General features: G+C 41.4%; 7 protein-coding genes across 7 annotated transcripts; 4 read left to right on the top strand and 3 right to left on the bottom strand.

The window, feature by feature from the left end:
• Window positions 1–681: 681 nt before the first annotated feature.
• Window positions 682–2162, top strand: Bfra_008615 (putative rna protein; the record flags this gene model as incomplete). Its single annotated transcript, XM_037338973.1, has 3 exons — window positions 682–1177; window positions 1239–1303; window positions 1374–2162. 3 exons carry the CDS (start codon window positions 682–684, stop codon window positions 2160–2162), a joined length of 1350 nt encoding a protein of 449 aa, XP_037192279.1.
• A 1489-nt stretch (window positions 2163–3651) lies between these two features.
• Window positions 3652–9227, bottom strand: Bfra_008614 (putative lipase protein; the record flags this gene model as incomplete). The annotated part of the gene is made up of 5 exons (XM_037338972.1): window positions 3652–4433; window positions 4509–4557; window positions 4607–5021; window positions 5528–5568; window positions 5961–9227. The coding sequence occupies 5 exons, from the start codon at window positions 9225–9227 to the stop codon at window positions 3652–3654; spliced, it is 4554 nt and encodes a 1517-aa protein (XP_037192278.1).
• Window positions 9228–10046: 819 nt separating this feature from the next.
• Window positions 10047–10628, top strand: Bfra_008613 (putative small nuclear ribonucleoprotein; the record flags this gene model as incomplete). The annotated part of the gene is made up of 3 exons (XM_037338971.1): window positions 10047–10269; window positions 10326–10397; window positions 10452–10628. The coding sequence occupies 3 exons, from the start codon at window positions 10047–10049 to the stop codon at window positions 10577–10579; spliced, it is 423 nt and encodes a 140-aa protein (XP_037192277.1). The 3' UTR covers window positions 10580–10628.
• Window positions 10629–11672: 1044 nt separating this feature from the next.
• On the top strand, window positions 11673–12928 carry Bfra_008612 (uncharacterized protein; the record flags this gene model as incomplete). The annotated part of the gene is made up of 2 exons (XM_037338970.1): window positions 11673–11781; window positions 11976–12928. The coding sequence occupies 2 exons, from the start codon at window positions 11673–11675 to the stop codon at window positions 12926–12928; spliced, it is 1062 nt and encodes a 353-aa protein (XP_037192276.1).
• Window positions 12929–13168: 240 nt separating this feature from the next.
• On the bottom strand, window positions 13169–13771 carry Bfra_008611 (putative glucosamine 6-phosphate n-acetyltransferase protein; the record flags this gene model as incomplete). Its single annotated transcript, XM_037338969.1, has 2 exons — window positions 13169–13394; window positions 13458–13771. 2 exons carry the CDS (start codon window positions 13769–13771, stop codon window positions 13169–13171), a joined length of 540 nt encoding a protein of 179 aa, XP_037192275.1.
• A 1565-nt stretch (window positions 13772–15336) lies between these two features.
• Bfra_008610 (putative c6 finger domain protein) lies at window positions 15337–17117 on the top strand (the record flags this gene model as incomplete). The annotated part of the gene is made up of 3 exons (XM_037338968.1): window positions 15337–15568; window positions 15676–16799; window positions 16905–17117. The coding sequence occupies 3 exons, from the start codon at window positions 15337–15339 to the stop codon at window positions 17115–17117; spliced, it is 1569 nt and encodes a 522-aa protein (XP_037192274.1).
• Window positions 17118–18754: 1637 nt separating this feature from the next.
• On the bottom strand, window positions 18755–20614 carry Bfra_008609 (putative gamma-glutamyltranspeptidase protein; the record flags this gene model as incomplete). The annotated part of the gene is made up of 3 exons (XM_037338967.1): window positions 18755–19227; window positions 19288–20359; window positions 20420–20614. 3 exons carry the CDS (start codon window positions 20612–20614, stop codon window positions 18755–18757), a joined length of 1740 nt encoding a protein of 579 aa, XP_037192273.1.
• Between the last annotated feature and the right edge of the window lie 590 nt (window positions 20615–21204).

The raw sequence follows: 21204 nt of genomic DNA, 5'->3' as shown, positions 1-21204 counted from the left end.
TATAAAATAAAAAATAAAATTTCAATTATTAATAACTTTAAATAAAACTTAATTAAAAATCTAAATTTTTTATAATATATTTGTTTTATTATTATAATATTATATACTTAATTTTATCGAATTATATTAATAAATAAAAAAGTTAAAAAATTCAATTTTTTTGATTTTTGGTGATAAAAATGTCCGAAATGCAGGGGTGTTCGGTAAGAGGGGGATAGACTTAGTAGTCACTCGAGCTGATTACTAATCGACACAACAGAGGCAAGTAGCTCTCTTTTTGATGCCTCTATTTTTTTGGTTTGATCTCGCTATTTTTCTACGTTTGAGCTGTGTCCAAAAGTTGGGATCCTGTTGTCATAACTCTATGGGTGAGATCCGTCAATGATTGTGGTAGGATGTACCTAGCTAGGCTAGATACCTAATGTCGATGATTGTGTTGTTGACTTGTTTCTGTTCGGTGGACGATATGAAGACGCCATGTAACAACAATACTTCCAATCAAACTTGGATATTATATGGTTTCAAGTTTTGTACCTCAGTGCCACCTCATAATTTTGTGTTGCCTACTCAGGTAGGAAGGAAGCGGGGTAATTCTTTTTGTAGCTATCTTGCTCACCAGCAACCACCTCAAATCAATCGATCGAAAAGGACAATTAAATTGATCAATTCCAAAATTACACCATGTCGGCCTTCTGCAGCCTCTGTCAAAGGTCTTTCAAAGACCACAGAAGTTTAGAACAACATGTCAATAATTCATCGATTCACAAGAATTCTATTCAAAGCAAATCCAATGTTTTCCATCCAGTGGGATCCAACCATACAAATTCTGGACAAACGCCATATCAACAGGCAACTCCTTCTCAATCCATCCAAATGAATCACTGTCAACATAATGGCGCGTCTTTAAATTTGAATCATACGGTTCCAGACGGATATTATCAACTTCTGACTCCAATTATCTCCACTTACACTCCAACCCAAATTCCTAGTTTTACTGTCGCGATGATTGTACCAGTTGTAGAATCACTCTGGTCAACGTTTCATGAATCTGAGTCTCGGATGGTGCTAGACACATTATCTTCACATTGTCATTCGCGAGAAGATCTCCAATTTAACAATTACATTATGCAACTATATAATAAGTCGGATTATGTCGATTCTCGAAAATGCAAGCGTTGTAACGGCAAGTTTTCCATGCTTGATTCTAGTTCTGAAAATTCAAACTGACTAGGCCATAGTTCGAGAACTAAGAATTGATTACGAAAAGCCATGCACCTTTCATCCATACAAGCGTAACAAGTGGGTACGTGTCTATTCTTTGAGGTGTGACGAAAATTTGTGCCAGGATTATACTGATAATTCAAACTCTGCAGAATGTCAGAAAGCCTTACAAATGCTGCTGGATCAACGGAAGCGAGCCAGGCGCCCACGGTTGCCAGACTTTGCCAATACATGATTTCCAATTTCCCTTGAGATCATTCAGACACCAGGACTTTCAACAGACCCCAGCTGCTTCTAATGAACCCAAACATCTGGCGGTTGTCATCGATTGTGAAATGGCAGGAGTAGCCAGTGGTGGTGGTGGTGAAGCGATCTTACTCTGCGCAGTCGACTTCGTTTCAGGTGCAGTGATTCTTAATGATCTCATATGTCCGAAAGAGCGCATTAACGATATGAGATCATCCATCCATGGCATAAGTATACACACTCTCAATGAAGCTGTCTCACGAGGTCAGGCACTGGATGGTTGGGAAGAGGCTCGATCCAAGTTGTGGGAACTTATTGATGCTAACACAATCCTTATCGGTCATGCTTTGGAAAATGACTTGGATGCGCTAAGAATAATACACCCCCGTATTGTGGACTCCGCGATTCTTGCAAAAAAAGAAGTTGGCTTCAATCGAACTTGGGGGTTGTCAACAATGTGCTCCGAACTTCTCAAGTTAGAGATTAGAAAGAACAAAGGTGCCATTCACGACTGCTTGGAGGATGTTCTAGCTACACGAGAAGTTGTGATATGTTGTACGCAGAACAAGAATGCTTTTCAAACCTGGGCCAAAGTTAAGGAGATTGAGGAAACGAAGTTGCGGAAAGAACGAGAAGAGAAACGAGAAATCTCACGCAAAAAAGAAGAAGAATGCGGAGTAACTCAAGATAATTGAGCACGAGAAACGGCTCTATTATTTCACCTTTGCTACCGCTTGATAATCAAGGAATCTCGTATGGTCTTGGTATTGTATAATTTTAATATCGCAAACGTTCTCATACTGGGCATAGCCTTTTGGGAAAGTCAGTTTGGGTGAAATTGCATTTATTTAAACCTACAACTTTCGGATTTCACGCAGGTCGCAGTCTTATAAAATCCAGATATGCATACTTGTAACTTTTTCCATGCCCTCTCTTCATTTTAATAATACTCCGAATGTTACCTCGTGCCTCGCCATTGACTATAAGTTTTCAATAGTTACTAGATAGTTTTACTTCCATGAAAGAATGGCGATGACAACGACAGCGCTTGCTGAGTCAGTTTCAATTATAGAAATTATCTTGTTAATAATCAATTGTAGTCGACTAGGCTATTTTGCCTATGAAAGAAAGATCTTCTATTCAAAGCATCACCGATATAATCTATAAAGGCCCTTAATATATTGATAAATAGATAGTATAGTTTTGATTTATTAATTTCTTGTCTTCATTCAAACTCCAGGTTCTAGTAATATTTAATATTTAGTATATTATTCCACGGGGCTTAGGTCTTTTGATACTAAATACTTTGTTATATACAAACAAGAAATAATACTTATAGCAATACAAGTGAATATGCACACGTGAGTGCACTAGTACACTAATACACGAACACATTATATATAGCTCTTGTAGCTCTAAATCTAGAATAGATTAGACATAATATTACTAAATGTATTAAATCTATTATAAAGACGTTATAATCACCAGCGAGGTGATACCTATAATACTTGATGTTTAATATATATTTATTATATAATAGCCATATTTTAAAGAAATCGTCTTTATAACAAATTTTCAGCGATGACTATTTACTATTTGAAACTTTCTTGTTCTCGAATTTCATGGGTAATCATAGGAAGATGTTCCGCTCGAAGCGTTGTCTATTCCTGCTCAAGCTTAGTGGATAATAGATACATATCATGTTAGCGTAATTGAAGTATGAGTTCTTATGGAATTTAAATTCATGAGTCTTACAATGATTGAGTGCTACAGATGATAGAAAATGAAATGAGTCAGTGTTGAAAAATCAAAATACCCTCAAAAAAATCACGAAGTAAAACGATTGAGATCAAAATTCAAGTCTACCAATGCTTAGCATAATGGTCTTTAGGCATTGCTCAAGCTTCAAATTTGTACCGCATCATCCCCATTAAGCCATGAACTGCTTTTAATCTGAAAGTCTCGAGATTCATGGTCCCTGTTTCTCGTCATGCATGACGAAAAATGACAAATACAATCAATAATAAAGCGCTTTCTGCCACCATTCACATTGCCCCCTCACCAAAGGATCAACAGAGATAGTTACCAAAAACGATGAGTTAATACTCAAAACATTCGATTCGCTGCCATAGTGAGGAAAATCAGGAGCCCTTCTTCCATTCGGAGTACCAGTAGTTACAAAGTTCACAATGTAATCTTAAGAGAGAGTGCCGCACCTTCAAATACAGGGTTTCCATCCCATGTAACACTCCCCGGACCATTATAAAATGTATAAGCAACGTCGTCTGCGTGTAGTGCCGGAGGTACATTGAATGAATAAACGTATGTCTTGTTTCCGACTTTAACATTCAGATATCTCGTATTGCATGCAAAACAGGACTCTGCACTAGTAAAAGCCGCCCGCATCATTTCACTCGTATAACCATATTTCCCATCGAGTTGATCGGGATAAAGGGCGAAAACATCATAAATTAACAATTCGGGAGTTCTTGGAAACAACCATTTGAGGTCGGCAACACAATCTACTTGGTTCAAAATATATGGTGAAGTGAATAGAACACCTTCCTGGTCAATTCCCCATATCATCAATTCCAGAGAAGTGTGAAAATTCTTATCCGCTAGAACTTGACCAGGGAGTGCGGATACAAACGATCCATCGACAGTTGGACCAAATGTATGAAGTCCATAAGGAGAATTTGCGACGATGAAATAATTGACTTTAGCCAATGTCCGAGTATCTACTGTTCGCAAATCATCGATAGTTGTGATCGATCTATTTGAAAAGCTACTTGCGTCCTTCAAGACGTAATTTAAGATTCTTTCTTGTTGATAACTTCCTGGATTTGGCTGAAAACCCGGACTTTGTAGAATAGCTTGTTGAAATGGCGGGGGACCCCTCATTCTACCATATGCAGTTATTTGATGTAGTATAGATCCACCTCCGGCCGATTCCCCCATGACAGTCACTCGATTCTTGTCACCTCTGAATAAATAAATGAACTCCTGGACCCATTCTAAAGCAAATCGTTAATCAAGCAGACCTGCATTCGCATCTCCATCGGCTTTCAGAAGTGGTCCACCTAAGAAGCCCTAATAAAATTAGCATGTTCAATTTAAGAATAATCGTGCTTATACTAACGTAAAGACCAAGTCTGTAATTTATGGAAACATAGACGAACTCTTCCTTTAATACCACTGAATTCTCGATTAATCCTGCAGGATTAGTTGCATGCTTGTATCCACAAGTAAAACCACCACCATCAATCCAAACTAGAACAGGGGCACTAGGTTCATCATCGCATGTCTCAATCTTTGAAGTTTTTTCAAAAATCGTAGTAGGTACCATCACATCCAGAAATAAACAGTCTTCGGATTGACTGGCATCATGTAAAGGCGGATTGTTGATACCGAACCATTCTTGCTTTATCTCATCTAGCGGGACCTTATTAATATACTGCCGTGCTGTCTTTAACCAATAAGGGTGTGCTCGATGGTATGATCTTGCTTCTTGACCGTTATTTATAGTTCGATTGGCAGTTCGCGGTGTGATTGGTCTGGAAAATCGTAGTGAGCCAACAAGAGCTTCTCCATACCGAATGTTTGAGAAATTATAGTATCTTCCATGGCTAGTTGTCGTGGAAATGTTGGCTTTGAGAAAGATACGATTGAGAGCTCAGCAACATACATCAATAGTAGCTTAATTGATAGAATATCCCAGATCAACTACTGGTAATGACTTTCGTGTTGCAGCAGCGAAAGATGCCGAGATGGCAAGGAGAGTGATGAACATAGCCATCTTAGCTAGAAGATTTTATGAATTTGGTAGAAGTTACTTAGTCAACAAGCATAGAAAGAATTCAAAGGAAGCAATAGTCTTAGAATAAAAGTGATGTTGAAACATGTTGGAATGAAAGCATACAATGTGGTTGAATACAACGTGGATCGGGAATGCTAAGTGACATATGGATAAGTTTCGCTCGTAATCCTTAGCATGCTAATAATTTCCAGATGAAATTATTGGGATGAATGGAAACATCGATAGCAACTATGCATGATGTACTTATGCATCCTCTGAACAGCTAGTTTTGCTGTGAACAATTCCTGTTGATTTGATATGATGTTTGTGCAGCCTCAGTAAGGCTTCGATTGTCAAGTATAACTTTATATATTGGAAAATAATGATATTTTGTGGGGAAGGAGTCATGAATCGCCCAAGACACCCTTTCCCAATGCCCTCAAACTGCTTTCATATCTTCCTGGACTATGGTCCAACAGCATACTTCCCCCGAATCTGACTTCACCAAACCTCTTCTCTACATCCCTCACGTACTTTAATACACTTCTAGTTGCTGGTTTACCTAATCCATCTTCCCCTCCATTATTTTGTCCATCGCTCATATCACTATTCCTTATGAAAGCGTTTCGTTTTAAGACAGCCATGCTCTCAACCACGAAAACTTCTCCAGGTGGTACCAGCTTATTACTCAACATACAAGCTCGGAGCGCTTTAAGTGCAGCATATGCCACTTATCTTCCTCTTCTTCATCAGTTCCATGTCCAGATCGCCCATACCATCTTTCAGTAAATGAATTGCTCATTCCCGTCCATACCCTTCTCTTCACCTCACCCTTCGCTCCCGAGTTGTCGTTCTTGAACGCGAGAGCTACTGCTTGAAGGTCGTGAAGCAGACCGAGGGAAAGATGAGGGACAAGATCATTACCATTAACGACTGTTGTGATGAGTCCTCTGGTTGCAGATCTGAGAGATGGAGAAACCGTAGCAGGGGGACCATAAGCATAAACATGGATTGGTCGACCTGGTGGGAGGTGTAGTATTTGAGAAGAATTATCAGTAGCGCCAAGGGATGTGGATAGATTTTCGGGATTATAGGAAGTAACGAATGACGTGCCATAGCCAGCAGGTTCGGAAACCATTATAGCCAACAAAGTACTTACACCGCCACCTAATGAATGCCCACACATAACCAGACCATAATCTGGAAATTCCTCAAGTGCTGCTTTTATTGTGGCCATAACACGGCCTCCACCGCCATGAAGAAGCCTACGGGCAGATGCATGAATCCCTTTATGGACTTTGTAAGCTTTACCACGCCAAACCAGTTCATCATAATCACAAGTCATATCGGCGAGAACATCTTCAAATCCTAGAGTACCACGACATGTGAGGACTATAGCTTGTGATTGATGATCTAGTGATACATAATGAACCATTGGAACACCAGTATTTGTGAGTCCACTAGAATCAGTCCCACCTTGAGGATCCACAAATGAAGAAAGAAGAATAGTGTCGGCAGGCAGTTGTGTATGAGACGAAAATGATTGATGTTCAAAATGATGTATAGCATTAAGCTCTTGTCTTGTACTAGGATCCGAGATCCCCATTACTCGAAGAAAATTGGAGCCGTAAGAAGCAGATGCGAATTTGACGAAACGGGTAATGTTCTGTATGATATGCCGCTTTGGAAAAGTGCCATCGATCTTGCCAGTCCGCATCAGGGAATCTAATGCTTCCCCACCTTCAAATATACCCTTTTCTCTTCCAAAATTTGGGATGAGACAAATCTCTGAATTGTTTGTGTTCAATGTAAATATACTTTCTTCATTTGAATGTGTGCGTCGATGGCTTTTGGGTGTCAAGAGTGGATTTTCGAGGGTCATACCCCTCTCCGATCGGAACCTCATAGCATTATTCTGGCCCATGTAACGATTCTTCGGTGTTACTGGGGAATGAGGACGGCCTTGGTCAAAAGAGTGGATTGAATAAGTGTCAGTTTGAGAAACCATTGAATCTTTTCGTTGTTCGTGAACCGTGTAATAGCTGGTTCTAGAGGGAGTGCGTGGTAGATCGGGCTGAATTTTATCAAGATTTTCCGATGTCAATGGGGCCTGATTTCCACGCACTGGTGTTGAGGAGCCTGCAGTACTCCTTGACCGCTTCTGTGGAATTGATAGATGAGCTGAGGTAGATCTAACTATTGATGCATGAGTGGGATCTCCCCATGTTGGACGAGGTCGAGGTGGAAGTTTAGGTTTGCTGTCTTCTTTACCTTCATCTTTGTTGAACAGATTGGATAACTTGGTACTTGATCTTCCCTTCAAGGCCTGGCGAAAAGAATTTTTCTTATCTTGTCTTTCCACCGTTGTTTCATCGGTCTTCGATTTTTTAGATATTTGATTGTTCGAAATCGGCTTGAGGAAAATCTGTTTAGAACTATCATCTGATGATGTTGGGCTGATAGGCTTTCTTGATCTCTTTTGATTTGCCAAGTTGTCCGAAACCAAAGAAGACATTTCCGCAATTACTATACATTTCTCATCCAAAACACCAGGAAGTGATAGCCTGGGCATTTTTGATTTGTTACCAGTAGTTCTTCGGCGAGGATCGACGGGCGAGTATCCCTCTTGTATAGGCGAACCATCGTCGATATAAGTCGCTTTGGGTATATTTGAATAGGCGACACTGCCGGGAGCGTCGCAGTCCTGGTCATCGCCTAAACTATTATCACTTTCCACGTTCTTCTCAATGGCTTGCAGTAATTCTTGTTCTGCGACACTCGTATTTCGCAATCTATTTCCTACTATTCCATACACGACTCTATATCTCGGTACTGGTGTAATTTCTGGTTGTTTGCCCCCTCTGATTAGGTCCGCATTTTCAAGACGAATAGCATGTTCTTCCAGTATCTCCACGCCGGGAGGTGGCAGAAAAACAGGAGGCTCGAATCCTGAAACTTCCACGGTGATTGTTTTTATGGTTGTTGTGATGGTAGAGGTCGTGATAGAAACAGAGGCATCAGAAGGTAGAGACTTGATTAGCCTCTGTCTCAATACACTCTCTACCTTGTCTTCCCCATCATCAGCTCGACTTGACTCCTCTCTTTCAATCGTCTCTAACAGTTCACCACCTCTTGTATTCATGAAAGACAATTTGGTGGGATCTCTTTGAATATTGGGGGAATCTCCTGATATCATACCAACCACATCCGCTCGCCGGCCATCATCAAGTACAACCACATCCCAAAGAACCTCCTCGTGTTTGTTTTCTCGACATTCCAAATCGGTCAATTTGCGACACCATCTTTGTAATAGTGCCAACCCACAAATACCCAACAAAAGATCTCCTACACCAACCTTTTCTCCTTCCACTCCTGTGGCGGGGTTCTGAAACTCTCGGCGAATCAATGTAATGATGCTTGCTATTGCTCTCGAAGAATCAGTCGAACCAAGAATTGAATCCAGTGTACCAAGTAACTGTTGTGAAATGTCTGTAGCTGAAGACAAAGCTACAGAAGAAAAATGAAAACTAGTAGAAGCAGCGAATGATATTCCTGTAATAGTGGCGTGTAAATTCGCAATACTTCGTTCCAATAGCCCTTCTGCTTCCAACTTTCCTAATTCCCCAGTACTTCGATTTGCAACGTCCTTTCCAGCACGATGTAGTATTCCCTCGATAATAGCTCTACTGACTTCTAGCCCGGTGAGTGTTGTTACTCGTGCACCATCTATAGCAAGGCCCCCTATGAATGTACCAAGTCGAATATAAAGAGAAGATGACCTCGTTACCAGGCTAACAGCTGTGGCAATCGGCGATGGAAGAAGCGTCGATTCTCGAATTATCTGCGGCAGACGTTTATGGTACGTCACTGCATTGTCCTCTATTCCCACTATCTCCTCTGCCTGATATTGTAGTTCTGCATCCAGAGCCTCTAGAACTTGAGGCTCTAATTCTTTCAAACTCATCGATTATGCTATGTGTGGCAAATTTGGGTTTTCGATTAGGTTTCCGGAATTAAGACTTCCTCGACATTGGCCCTATAAATTCATGATCGAAGGAAATGAAATTGAGGTCGTCGTACCTGACAGGACTGAATGTTTGTGGTACATATTATTTCCCATGATGTAGGATGCAGATCATTGAATCGTGGCGGGGTGTTGACAATAGAACTTCAAGATCATTTGACATGTGATAATGCATAATGAGCTCGGGAATGATGTTGTGATAGCAACCATACATGATAGTGAAGAATGTGAAGACATTAGGAAATCGTACCTACCTAAGGATATGCACTCACAGTCTCGTAGAATAGAGACAGTTGCCAGTAAATTACTGGTTTGATTGAAAACTGACTTTCAAGAAACCTCCCTAGAACTTGACACTCGACTTCAACATGATTCCTAGGATGACCGGGCGCAGGATTTTCATTCTCTTGTCAATTTTGAAAAGAACTAAAACGCCGGGCTTTCGTAGATATTGTGTAAGAATTGTATTGGTGAAGCGGATATACTTCTAACATGTTGATCTGTAAATTGGAATGGTAATTAATTTCATTGTGTCGACACCGCCCTTCCACATTTATGTTCAGCCACAGTTTCTGATCTCAGCCTCGTCTTTGCAGCCTTCCATGTCAGCCACTTATGTCGCTTTATTCTAGCGGCTAACTTGCTTCAATTGCTGTAGCTCTCCATCACAAAAGTTCTAGAATTCTTTGGTACCGTCAATATCCCTCACATAATCTCCCCAACAGATAACAGACCGCATATTCTCATACATGCGACAGGATGTCTGAAAGGGGTCAAGGTCAACACAGAGGCGGCGGACGTGGAGGTGGTAGAGGTCATGGTGAACACAGAGGTGGCAGGGGAGGTGGTAGAGGAGGTCATGGTGGGGAGAGGGGTGGACATGGCGGGGGAAATTTCGAGAAACCGAAGAAGGAGAATATTTTGGACTTGGGAAAATACATGGATAAGCAGGTCACAGTCAAGTTTAATGGTGGCAGACATGGTACGTTATGGGTTGCATTGATAAACTGGAAAGTTGCTGACATAAATTCTCCTTAGTGAAAGGCACATTGAAGGGTTATGATGCTCTGATGAATTTGGTATTGGATGATGTGGAGGAGAAGCTGACTGGTAAAGCATATTTCTATTCTGCCAAACCCATATACTGACTTAGTCCTTCCGCAGATGATGAAGGAGCCGAAGCTTGGAGATCATTGGGTTTAGTGGTTGCAAGAGGAACCTTACTCATTGGAATAAGTCCAGTTGATGGTAGCGAAGAAATCGCGAATCCTTTCGTACAACAGGAAGAATGAAAAAAGGATAAGAGGGTAGAAGAAAATTTCAGGTGAAAGGGAATAAAATCCACAAGAATATCTTATAATGCGCTTCAAGGGGAAACCAGATACGCCCACATCAAACCCAATTGTTTACAAGCGCCACCCAAATGGATGCAGATACGATATCCGAAGGTCGTTGAGGTGAAAGATATCTTAGGAATAATACGACTATAACGAATGAAACATGACGTTGAACATCTGGGCTTTTATAAATCAGACGATGTGATGTGGTGTTACCAAGTAGATTGAGTGGCGGGAAGTTGAAAGATCTTGTGATGGGCTTTTCAAGCAACCAACGATCCTCTGATCGTCTTAGGTACCCCATGCAAGTGCAATGAGGCCTAGAAGCTGCTCCGATAATCGTGTTCTTGTCATACATTATCCGAAAGATATGTGAAGTGATGTTGAGTGCGCTCTGCGTTGAACATTCAACATCGGCTTGAATGTTTGAACTGGTGGGAACGATTTCATTGAGCTTAAGCATATCATCAAACTCGAATGTCTCGCTAGATTTGAATGTCTTCTTGGGTTGGAATAAATTTTGTCCACTGCAAATTCCAGCACTGCCCAATCATGGCGTCAAAAATAACGAGCTAAATCAGCGAAACCCTCAATTGGTTTTTTTTCCATCGACTATACGAATGCGGTTCTAAAGCTAAGTGTTAGAGCTTCTTGAGTTTGACTTTGTATAATTTTTCACTGTCTTCAACAAAGTAATTTATCATAAAGATCTATTATCGACGTCGCCGAGCCCATTCTGATGTCCTAATTTCCCTCATGGATTTCAATTCATTCCTTGCCTGCAATGAGTTATTGAGTTACCCCATATCTCGGTATATGAAAGAATACCTAGGTAAACATTCCTCATTTTTCTTTCAACTGGAGGTTCATCAATGCGTTTACATTTTGCATGAATTACTCGTACAGGAACCGGCCATGATTCGCTGTCGTTCCCCCTTTTTTCCCACGATCCCTGATCAACATCTGTTAATTCCCATGATAATTATCCACAATCAGATGAAAAGGATTCGCAGCATAAGTAGCATATTTTAAAGATCTCAATATCATCATGCGATTTCTGGCCGATGATCTGGGATGCAGTAAAGCATTGCGGATGGCTGTAAGATTCCCAGACCAACAGCATTTTTGTGAGTTACTTTACCCCGTCTTGGAATGTGGTAAATATTTAGCACAGAAATCAAATACTTATGACGCCCTGTGGAGCAATCGAGGATCAAAGCAATAAAACTCATCTTGGAGATTTAAGTCCTGTTTCGTTCATCAACATTCCTTTACTTTGAGAGATCTCAAGTCATTTCGCAACAGCAATTAAAATTCTCAAATCCTCATCAGCTTTCAGACTGTTAAATAGCGCCAATATCGATGCCAAAGTACACAGTCCAGCGTGATGACGGGGTCGTAGCAACAAAGAGGCATCCAAATGTCATGACGCAAGCCCCAATAGAATCTACATATCAGTCCGAAATGTTTCCACTGCTTCAGCTTTACCCGCGAATGCCGACAGCACCACCCAGTCATCAAACAACCGCTCATAAACTCGCATCTTTACTTCAAGAAGTAGCTTCTGTAATGGACACAATTACTGGGGAGAAGATGATGTGTGGGGAGGAATTAGATGGTTTGGAAGGGGATGTACTTGGAGGTTTGACAGAAATGGTGTTGATCATGGAAGAGGAAGTCGAGGGAATGATTGAGTTGGCTGATATCGTGGAAGAATATGTGGAAGAATTGGAAATGGCAGAGCTAGATGGGTGGGTTGCTGACCTTCCGCCTTTGAAAATTAATGGCAGAAGTAAAGCAGGAAAGGGATACTGGGAATCTGAAAATAATGTAACAAGTGTATGGGGGGGTAACGATGGTAGCTTATCCTTAGGGGATGGGAAAGAGAGTATTAGGATAGGACTGGATGATGCTTCCAAGGGACGTATAAGCTTGGGTGGATTATTGGACGAAGTTGAGGAGGATGTTTTAGGATGGAGAGTGAGGGGAATGTCCGTAAATTCTGACAGCTATGTGTCTGATGAACGGTCAGGGGTGGTTATTGGCTCTGGGGTTTCTGTGCCCATCAAGATCTACAGGAAAGACGTAATCAAACCGACCGTCATCTCACTTCCTTCGAGGAAGATTGATCCAGAGACGAAATTTAGAGACTCCGCGTTGGGACTTATGAGCCCTGCTGGCGTTGCAAGAAAGCCAATCAAGAAGGAACCACGAATTGTTATGAAATCTAGTCCAATTGGATTGAGGACTGGTCTTGGATCTACCAGAAGAAAAAAAACAGTCAAAAAACCTCAATGGGTATGAAGCATCAAAAATCGCGAATGTATTAATCAAAAAAGGATGAGGAAATAAAACCACAATAAATCTAATATGCATTGCTTTAAATTTTCCGGGAGTAAATAATCCATTCCCAATCAAAACAAATCTGTACATGGTATCCTTTTTGTCTTCCATTTATAACGCTCGCTCTATGCTTAATTCCAAATCAAAATCCAACCAATTCGCTATGTCTAGAGACCCAAACTTGTTATCTCGACGCTTGTTTCAATGATCATAATAATGAGCCATTTCTAAACCAGCCCTCTTGAACCCACACTTTACATAAAATCCCTCGTTGGCCTCACTGCAGTCTAATATGCTTTTATAACAACCGATCTTCTCCGCAATGAAGTCCAATGCTTGAATCATCTTCAATCCGAGTTTCTTTCCTTGTTGGTCTTTCGCTACGGCAATGTCTTCGATGTGACCTACGAGACCGAGATTATGGATGCTTTTCATTGAGTCAGTATTGATCACTTCCCGGGACTGGCCTCCATAAACTAAAGATACTCACAATTTTCTTTCCACAATCAAAGCGCCCGTAGCAACAACCTTTCCCTGATCTTCAATGACTAGTAGATAGTAGCCACCTTTTCCTTGGTTGCTATACCAATCGTACCTCTCATTCCATTGCTCTTCGGTGATGTCCCCAACAACGGTCAGAACCCGTAAAACGTCTAGAAATCCGCGAGCATAATCTGACTTCTGAAGGGCGCGGAGAGTATATGATTCAGGGAGGGATTTGGCAACTTCGGGGGAGACGAGCTCAGGCCCGAAAAGTCCTGCGGTGACTCCATTGGTGTCTGTAACTCCGTTGGTGGAAACCATTGTGTGTTTGAGTGTAATTTTCAGGGAAAGTATGCGAACGGAATTTGGAGTAGTTGAGGTAGTTATGTTAAGTCGATTAAGGGTATGATGTGTATTATCGGGAAGAAGGATAAAGCGCGCGGCTGCCCCTTTTATATCAATGAATGAGATCTGCAAGACTACCTCGTAATTGTTAGTGAGTGGCAGTGCAGTGCGGAAAAGAAAAAACTATTGTTCTATTTGAGGAAGCTCACGGTATGTAAAGTATTGAAACGATGGTGAAAACGAGTGTGGGAAATTGGTTGGAAGAGAAGTATTCTGGCTGTTTTGTGTGTAGCTGAAGGATAATGTATGTAAATATTGATCGTTGATTCCAATGGCGGGGCTTGAAAAAGCCTCAGCCTCGTCGATGGTTATTCATCATAAATATATTGTAGGTTCGATAGCTTTTACTTTGTACCTACCTACCTGGGCATGGTTTCAAATTTGAGAACATAGATACGGTATACGTTAGTACAATTAGACTTATCAAATGAATGACTGAGATTTATGAGTGATGAATTGGTGGGAATTGCAATATTTATCCTTTACTTTGCATTGTTCTTCCATAGTCCATCCAGCTCATTGGCAAGCTAGGGGAGATCAATCCACCCAAACACATACTGATGAACATCTCTCTTCAACAATAGTCCAATGGATATTTATGCAAAACTTCCTGAAAATCGCTAGGGTAGACGAATATATCTCATCGTGGCATGTCGGGGAGAAATGGTAATACATGGATTTCAACCTGAACAGTGCTCCCTCTTTCAGTGAGTGGAGAGGGGAGGGGGCGGAATGTCGGAGGGTTTTCTCCTCTAAAATAGAATGGATGAGAAGGAATGATCTATATATATACCTTGCACATCAAGACTATAAATAAAAGGGAAGGGACGGATGGAGAATTGAGATGCTCCTTTGAGAACCATTCTAGAGATGGAATTTGAGGCTCAATTGAATATAATTTGAGAGTTTTATCTATTTATTTATTTATCTATTTATTTATTTATAAATCAAACATTCCAACTCTAAACCGTGGAATGACACCCACCTCCTTGCCTCTTCTGACTCTCGAGTGTACCCGGTGAGCCTAAGGTTAAGTGGTTGTTTTCTCCCTTCATCTCCCGAGTGGAAACCTACTGAGTACCTAGGCTCCTGGGTAAACAACCAGGTATCATCACGTGGATGTTTCTTTAAAGTTTAACCTTCAACCGAGGAAAGCGCGACGGGCGGAGGTCCATCTTCCGCTTTGTACAAAACAGTTCCTTCACAATCCTCCATCAAATCTTTGTTTACTTGTAACCACAACTCGTATTGTCTGACTCCTATCAATCTGCACTTCAAACTTCAATGTCACAATTGACTTGAAACATTAAAATCACCCTCTGCTCTTCCCTTTCTTTGTTCTTAACTTGTTGTCACCTCTCCGCCTCTCCTACTTCTCCACCTTCCCCCTCCGCTCATCCTCGTCATCTTTCTTCACCTACGTATTATCTACATATAGGTTACAATTTGCCATTCCAAACGATTGAATTGCAGCGATAATCATGGAATCTACAACGGAGCCCCAAGGTGAAAAACGGAAACGTAGCCCGGAAAGTTCAGGAAGTCAGGGCCATGGACGCATAACACAAGCTCCTCGATTGGGCGAAAGCGCAACCCCAACAGCTGCTGCGCAAATCAACTATTTAGTCAAAGCCAGAAGCGACAAACTTAAACTGGTCGAAGGAGATTCCGAAACGTTCGGAGATGTTTTGAGCATGTTGGACGAATATGAAGGTGTGTATATGAATCACGTGTATTGATTCCCGCTCGGTGGGGGAGCAAGGGAGGAAGTTTTCCTTGTGCGTGATGACCATTAAGGGATATAATAATAACGTAGCTAGGTGTTCTTCAACGACGCGAAAGTCTGGCATCTAATCTTGGTGCAAAACTTGTCGGTCCTTTACTATTGAAATCATTTGAAAAGCTTTTTGACGGTCCAATCAAAGTCATTCAAAGCTCCTATGCCCTCGAACAAACGCCAATTACCTGGCTGGAAGTTGTTTCTTTCGCGCGTAGTAACCCAACAGACTTCATTCTTAGCGATGCATTACATAGCATGAAAGTTTGTCGGTTCTGGATCAATGGAGGTCAAGTCGAAATATCTGAAGACGATTATCGACTGATCATGTCAGGTGCTCCGGAAAGGATGATTCCAAGTCAGCCTCTTCCAGAAGATGAAGACTCGGAGCTCGGAACCCTTCTCATTCTCGAGAATCGACTTACAATGTTAATCAAAAAGGCCGATGCAGTGGCCAGTAAAGCAAGACAACTCAATTACCATATGAAAGGCAGAAAGAATGCTATCAAGGCAAAGAAATCTCCCGAACAACCTACTGAATCTCCCCTTCCATTCGCATCTCAACCATTTTCTGCCGTCAATCGAAGCAGATCACCCGCTCCCTTAAATGGTGAGACTGCCAAGCTGCAACAAGATTTGTTGGAACAATTTCATAGCCCAAGCCGTCGTCAATCGTTACCATCTCAGCCAAGATCAAAGCAACCCCGTCCTAATAATTCTGAGCACTCAAACTTCCATTCCTTCAATGGTGCAGCTCCAGGTTCTGATCACCAACGAGCATCACAGCCACCATCTAATTCTGATGATGGGATCGAAGGGCAATATCGCGTTTTGATGGCTGCCAGGATTGAGAAACTCCACAAAGGAGATCCAATTACACCACCGTGCGATCGATGTCGACGTTTACGATTTACATGCACCAAGCATATGACTGCTTGTGCTGCATGCACAAAGAAGCATGCTAAATGTTCTTGGAAGGATGTCAAGGATGGTGAACTCGAAGCAACAGCATCTGCATCTGTACAGCGAGATTCTTGCGGTTCATCAGAAGATGGGTTGTTAATTGTTGATAAAAAGCATACACCAGAACGATCTACCTTGGCAACTAGTGGTGGTGTTACTACTATCGCAGCAGGTGGAGCAAGCGGATCGGGTAGACAAATTCCAGTAAGTTGTCACATCTATTTTCATTCAACTCTTAATGAGTGTTCTCTTTTTCTATCGCCATCCTTTTCACAAGTCAATCACCCCACTAAATCCCTAATTTTCTAGGCCCACGCACAGCACATGTCAATTCTTTCTGGTCTAGAAGCTGAATTGCGTCCTCAAAACGCAACAAAAATCAACAATCACGTTCCCAACATCGCCGCCACTGTTCCAGTCAGATCACCACAATCAAAGCCAGAGCAAGAAAGGAGAGTCTCTGCTGAACATACATTATTAGCACAGATGGCTTCAGCTGCGGCTGCGGCTACTACTCAATAACAAAAGTATATCACAGGAATAGCAAAATATGGAATAGAATATGTACACATCAGATCATCAGCAAGGATCGGATGATTGATTATATTGTCATCTCATATTGGCATCTTCGTTCATCTTGGATATCTTCTAGAGTTAGGACTTCCAACGCCATTAATTTGCTCCCGATTTTTGGAAGCAATTTATGGATGATAATTCTCTTTTTATGACGTTTCGGGACTATTTGTAGGGAGTTGTTAGTTGGCTATTGGAGGTCATTGGAGGTACATTGTCAGGATGGAAAATTGGCGAGTATCTCAAGAATCATTTGCGATGAGGTACCAAAAAGAATAGCGCCCGGTTGTTTATTATGGATGGTTCGAGGTTCAATGGTGGTGTGTTTGGTATACCAGTTTTCGTCTCCTTGGTTAACATTGGTTTCTTTTTCTGGATCCTTTCTTAAAAGGATCAATTTTATCATTTAATGATTGTGTTATATCTTTGTGTGGTACTAGCACACATATATTATCTATTATTTAGTCAAATAAGATCTGCTTGCTATTTCTCTGCTTGGTTGCCACAGTTGTTGATGATCTTACCCATTCTTGGCAATATTTGAAATCTTCCGTCCCCAACTCATGCTTTCATATATTATGCAGTATGATTGTTTGCCTTGTTAATCTTCATAGCTTACATCGCACATTTCGCATATCCCAGCTTAAGGGGTCCACCGACTTGATCTCGGAATAAATGATAGCTTTACAGTTGCCATTGGCACTCGGAGATCAGTTAATCTGTTCATTTTTATGTGTCAGTTTCATGAACCAAAAAGAAAGTTTAAAGATACCTATATTCGAACCAAATATTCTGGCACTTTCGCGTATGAAATACTTCATTTCACACTTTTGTCTATTTTAGGAGATTCCTGCCGCACAAATAAACTAGATCTGAATCGCGAATCGTATGATCTCTCGTGTCATTTTGACATCAACTGCGATCTTATTATGCTCATTTCTCTCCGAGACAACTGCTGACATATCTAATCACGTAGACATTTCTTGTGATACACTCTATAGTACTTATATCACACTCAATTTTCTCAATATCTCAAAAAAGAATTAAAAAAATAACCCCTTCATTCAACTGTGACATTTTCTGCTAATGATTTGACTTGACTACAAGTATAGTTTCCTTGGCTTTCAATCTTGTGACCTCTTCAGCAGTCCGCTTTACGATGAAGTCCCTTTACTGATACCGAGTCTGGTTGGGGGTGATTGTTTCAACGTTATACATATTTCCCGAAAATGGAAGTGATTCCTGCTATGGTGACAGGGTAAAGTGGTGGAATCCGTGGTTACCAGGTAGGGAGGGCGTGAGGCAAAATCTAGAATTCGGAAGTGATTAAAAAACGCAATAAAATGCAATGATAATATGTAGCATGTAATTTGCCGATTCCCCTTCTAGAATTGAATGAGTGATGGCCAAAAAATCGAGGGTTCAAGAAAGAGTCAAATTGCTTTTTATAAAAGTCGTAAACTAAAATGCTTATTATTGTCAAAATTCTAAAGTACATATCCCGGTAATAGGGAATAATAGGGGAATAATAAACTTTTCATGATCGTGTCACATATACACCGTATCCTTAATGTCACTCCTAAGATCTAAATCGTATAACCCGCACTGTTAAGTTGTCTCGGTTCACCTGCCGCCTCAAAAGTTCCGTTTCCTAATCTCCTCAATGCCTGCGCAGTCGTACTTCCAACCGCTACAAACGAAATTGTTGCTCCGATTTCCTCAAAGAATGCAGTGGTTTCATTATTATATCCTTCGATGCCGAAAGTGTCGGATCCATACTCAAAGTAAACGTTATTAGGAGATAATTGATCGTGTAATCTTGGTTGACGGAGACTTTCAGCTGAAGTCATGTTTTGGTCGAGGACGTGCCAAAGATGTTGGATTACTTCTGTGATAATACGGGAGCCGCCTGCAGAGGCATGGGCAATGTAGACAGTACCGTTGGGGTATTCAACGATGGTTGGGGAGATGGAGGAGAGGGGTCGCTTGAAGGGTTGAATGAAGTTGGCTGGGGCCGGAGCATAACCGAAAGCGTTGGTGGTATTTGGGATAGAGAAATCTGGAGAATCATTAATATGATGCGGAAATACAAAAACACAGTTTGAATTAAAGATCTTACCATTCATTTCATTGTTCATAATGACACCTGTTTCTGGAACCATGAGTCTACTTCCAAATAATGTGTTAATGGTAGATGTCATGGCAATTGTGAGACCGCTCTTGTCAGCAGCAACGGAAGCAGATGTTCCATCATCAGAAAGAATACCATAATTTTCAGGATTATAAGCGGATACATTCAAAGTATGATATTTCTCGATTTGCGATCGGATTTCAACAGCTGTATCTTCTGATAGCATCTCCTGCTGATAACTTGTCAAGTTTGGTAAGAAAGTTGGATCTCCCAACAAAGTTCTTTGACCATAAGCAAATCGCATTGCCTCATCTAAGTAATGAGTCGAGAAGTTCAGCTGACTTGGACTTGACATATCATACCCCTCAACAATGTTCAAGACACTGCAAACTACAGCGCCGCTGGATGGAGCAGTTCCGCTATGAATTTTGAAACCTCGATAGGTAATATTTGAAGGGACTCTAGATTCGATAGTATAATTTTTCAAATCCGAAAGCTCCATCGTTCCATTCGATTTTTGAAGTGCAACAATTGTAGCATTTGCAATGGCGCCTGTGTAGAATGCATCTGGACCATATTCGGCAATGGATTCAAGTGTATTCGCATATCTCTTTCTCGTAAATAGGTCACCCAGCTTGACTCTGGTCCCATTTGGTGCAAAGTCAATTGCCCAAGTTTCGTCGTACGTCAGAAAATCGTAAGAAGTTGTAGAAGAGGCCATGTAGCGGACCAAATCAGCGGTAACATTGAAACCATAGCGAGCAACCTTAACTGCAGGTAGAACTACTTGTTTCCATGGCAATACCCCGTATTTTGTGTGGATGTGCTCGAGACCACGAAGTTCCCCTGGTACACCACTTGCCAAACCACCGTAGAGGGAGGCGTCAGAGTTGGAGAGAGGAGGGGAATACATTGTTTCGAAAGCGGCGGCGGGAGCCATTTCACGGAAATCAATAAACTCGTAACTACCATTGGCTGATCGTACAGTTGCGAAACCACCACCTCCAATACCAGAATGATACATTCCAACTACTCCGACACAGAGTTGTACGGCCACAATCTAGTGGGGGTGTTAGAATAATTGAGATTTGAACGTAAATTTTGGTGTGATTGAACTTACAGCATCAGCTGCATTTCCTCCGACTTTCAAAATATCGATACCAATGTCTGTGCAAATAGAACTTTCACTAGCAACGGCTCCATTCTTTCCATCGCCATGTGACGTCGAGTTTAGTGGTATCGATGTAGCTTTTATGGAAGGTAAAGCTGCCAAGGCGACACTGAGAACGTGAGGAAGACGACGAGGGAACAACATCTTGAAACTTCAAGCCGAAAATCGACACGAAAAGGTGATGGCAATGAGGCAAAGAATGAAGGCTACAAGAACGAGGAAATACGTCGATCGGGATGTTGGAGTGGAAGCTATTCCTGCGTTTTCCTAGTATTATATAAATGAGATTGGCATCGCCTTCACTGTTCTTGACAAGAGGGGTAAGGTAGTATTGAATTGTTGATTCTCAACAAATGGTGTATACTTATACAAATCAATGTAAATCATGGACACCGAAATCGGCTTGACATTATCTAGAGTTATTGATAATGCAGGAACTTGCAGGAATACTTGACACCGCAACATAGTGATAGCAATCATGACTGAGCCGCGTGTGTTCCCCATCTGATGATTGGCGAGAACCTTGAATGCGTCTCGTACGAGGTACTTGCTTGAAGATCTAATTGACTGCTCAGTTGTTATCTCATTGGTTTCCATACTCACGTTGATATTAGACCCCGAGGCAAGGGTATTTCCGAGATGGCGGGGGAGAAGGTCAGGGGATTAACCTAATAAGGAAGCTCGAAGCTCGGGTGGGGTTTATTCGGCTCAAGCTAGATCCATACATCAACAGT

Source organism: Botrytis fragariae (assembly GCF_013461495.1).
Source record: "Botrytis fragariae strain BVB16 chromosome Unknown tig00000061, whole genome shotgun sequence".
Lineage (NCBI taxonomy): Eukaryota > Fungi > Ascomycota > Leotiomycetes > Helotiales > Sclerotiniaceae > Botrytis > Botrytis fragariae.
This window is presented reverse-complemented; position numbering and strand designations above follow the sequence as displayed.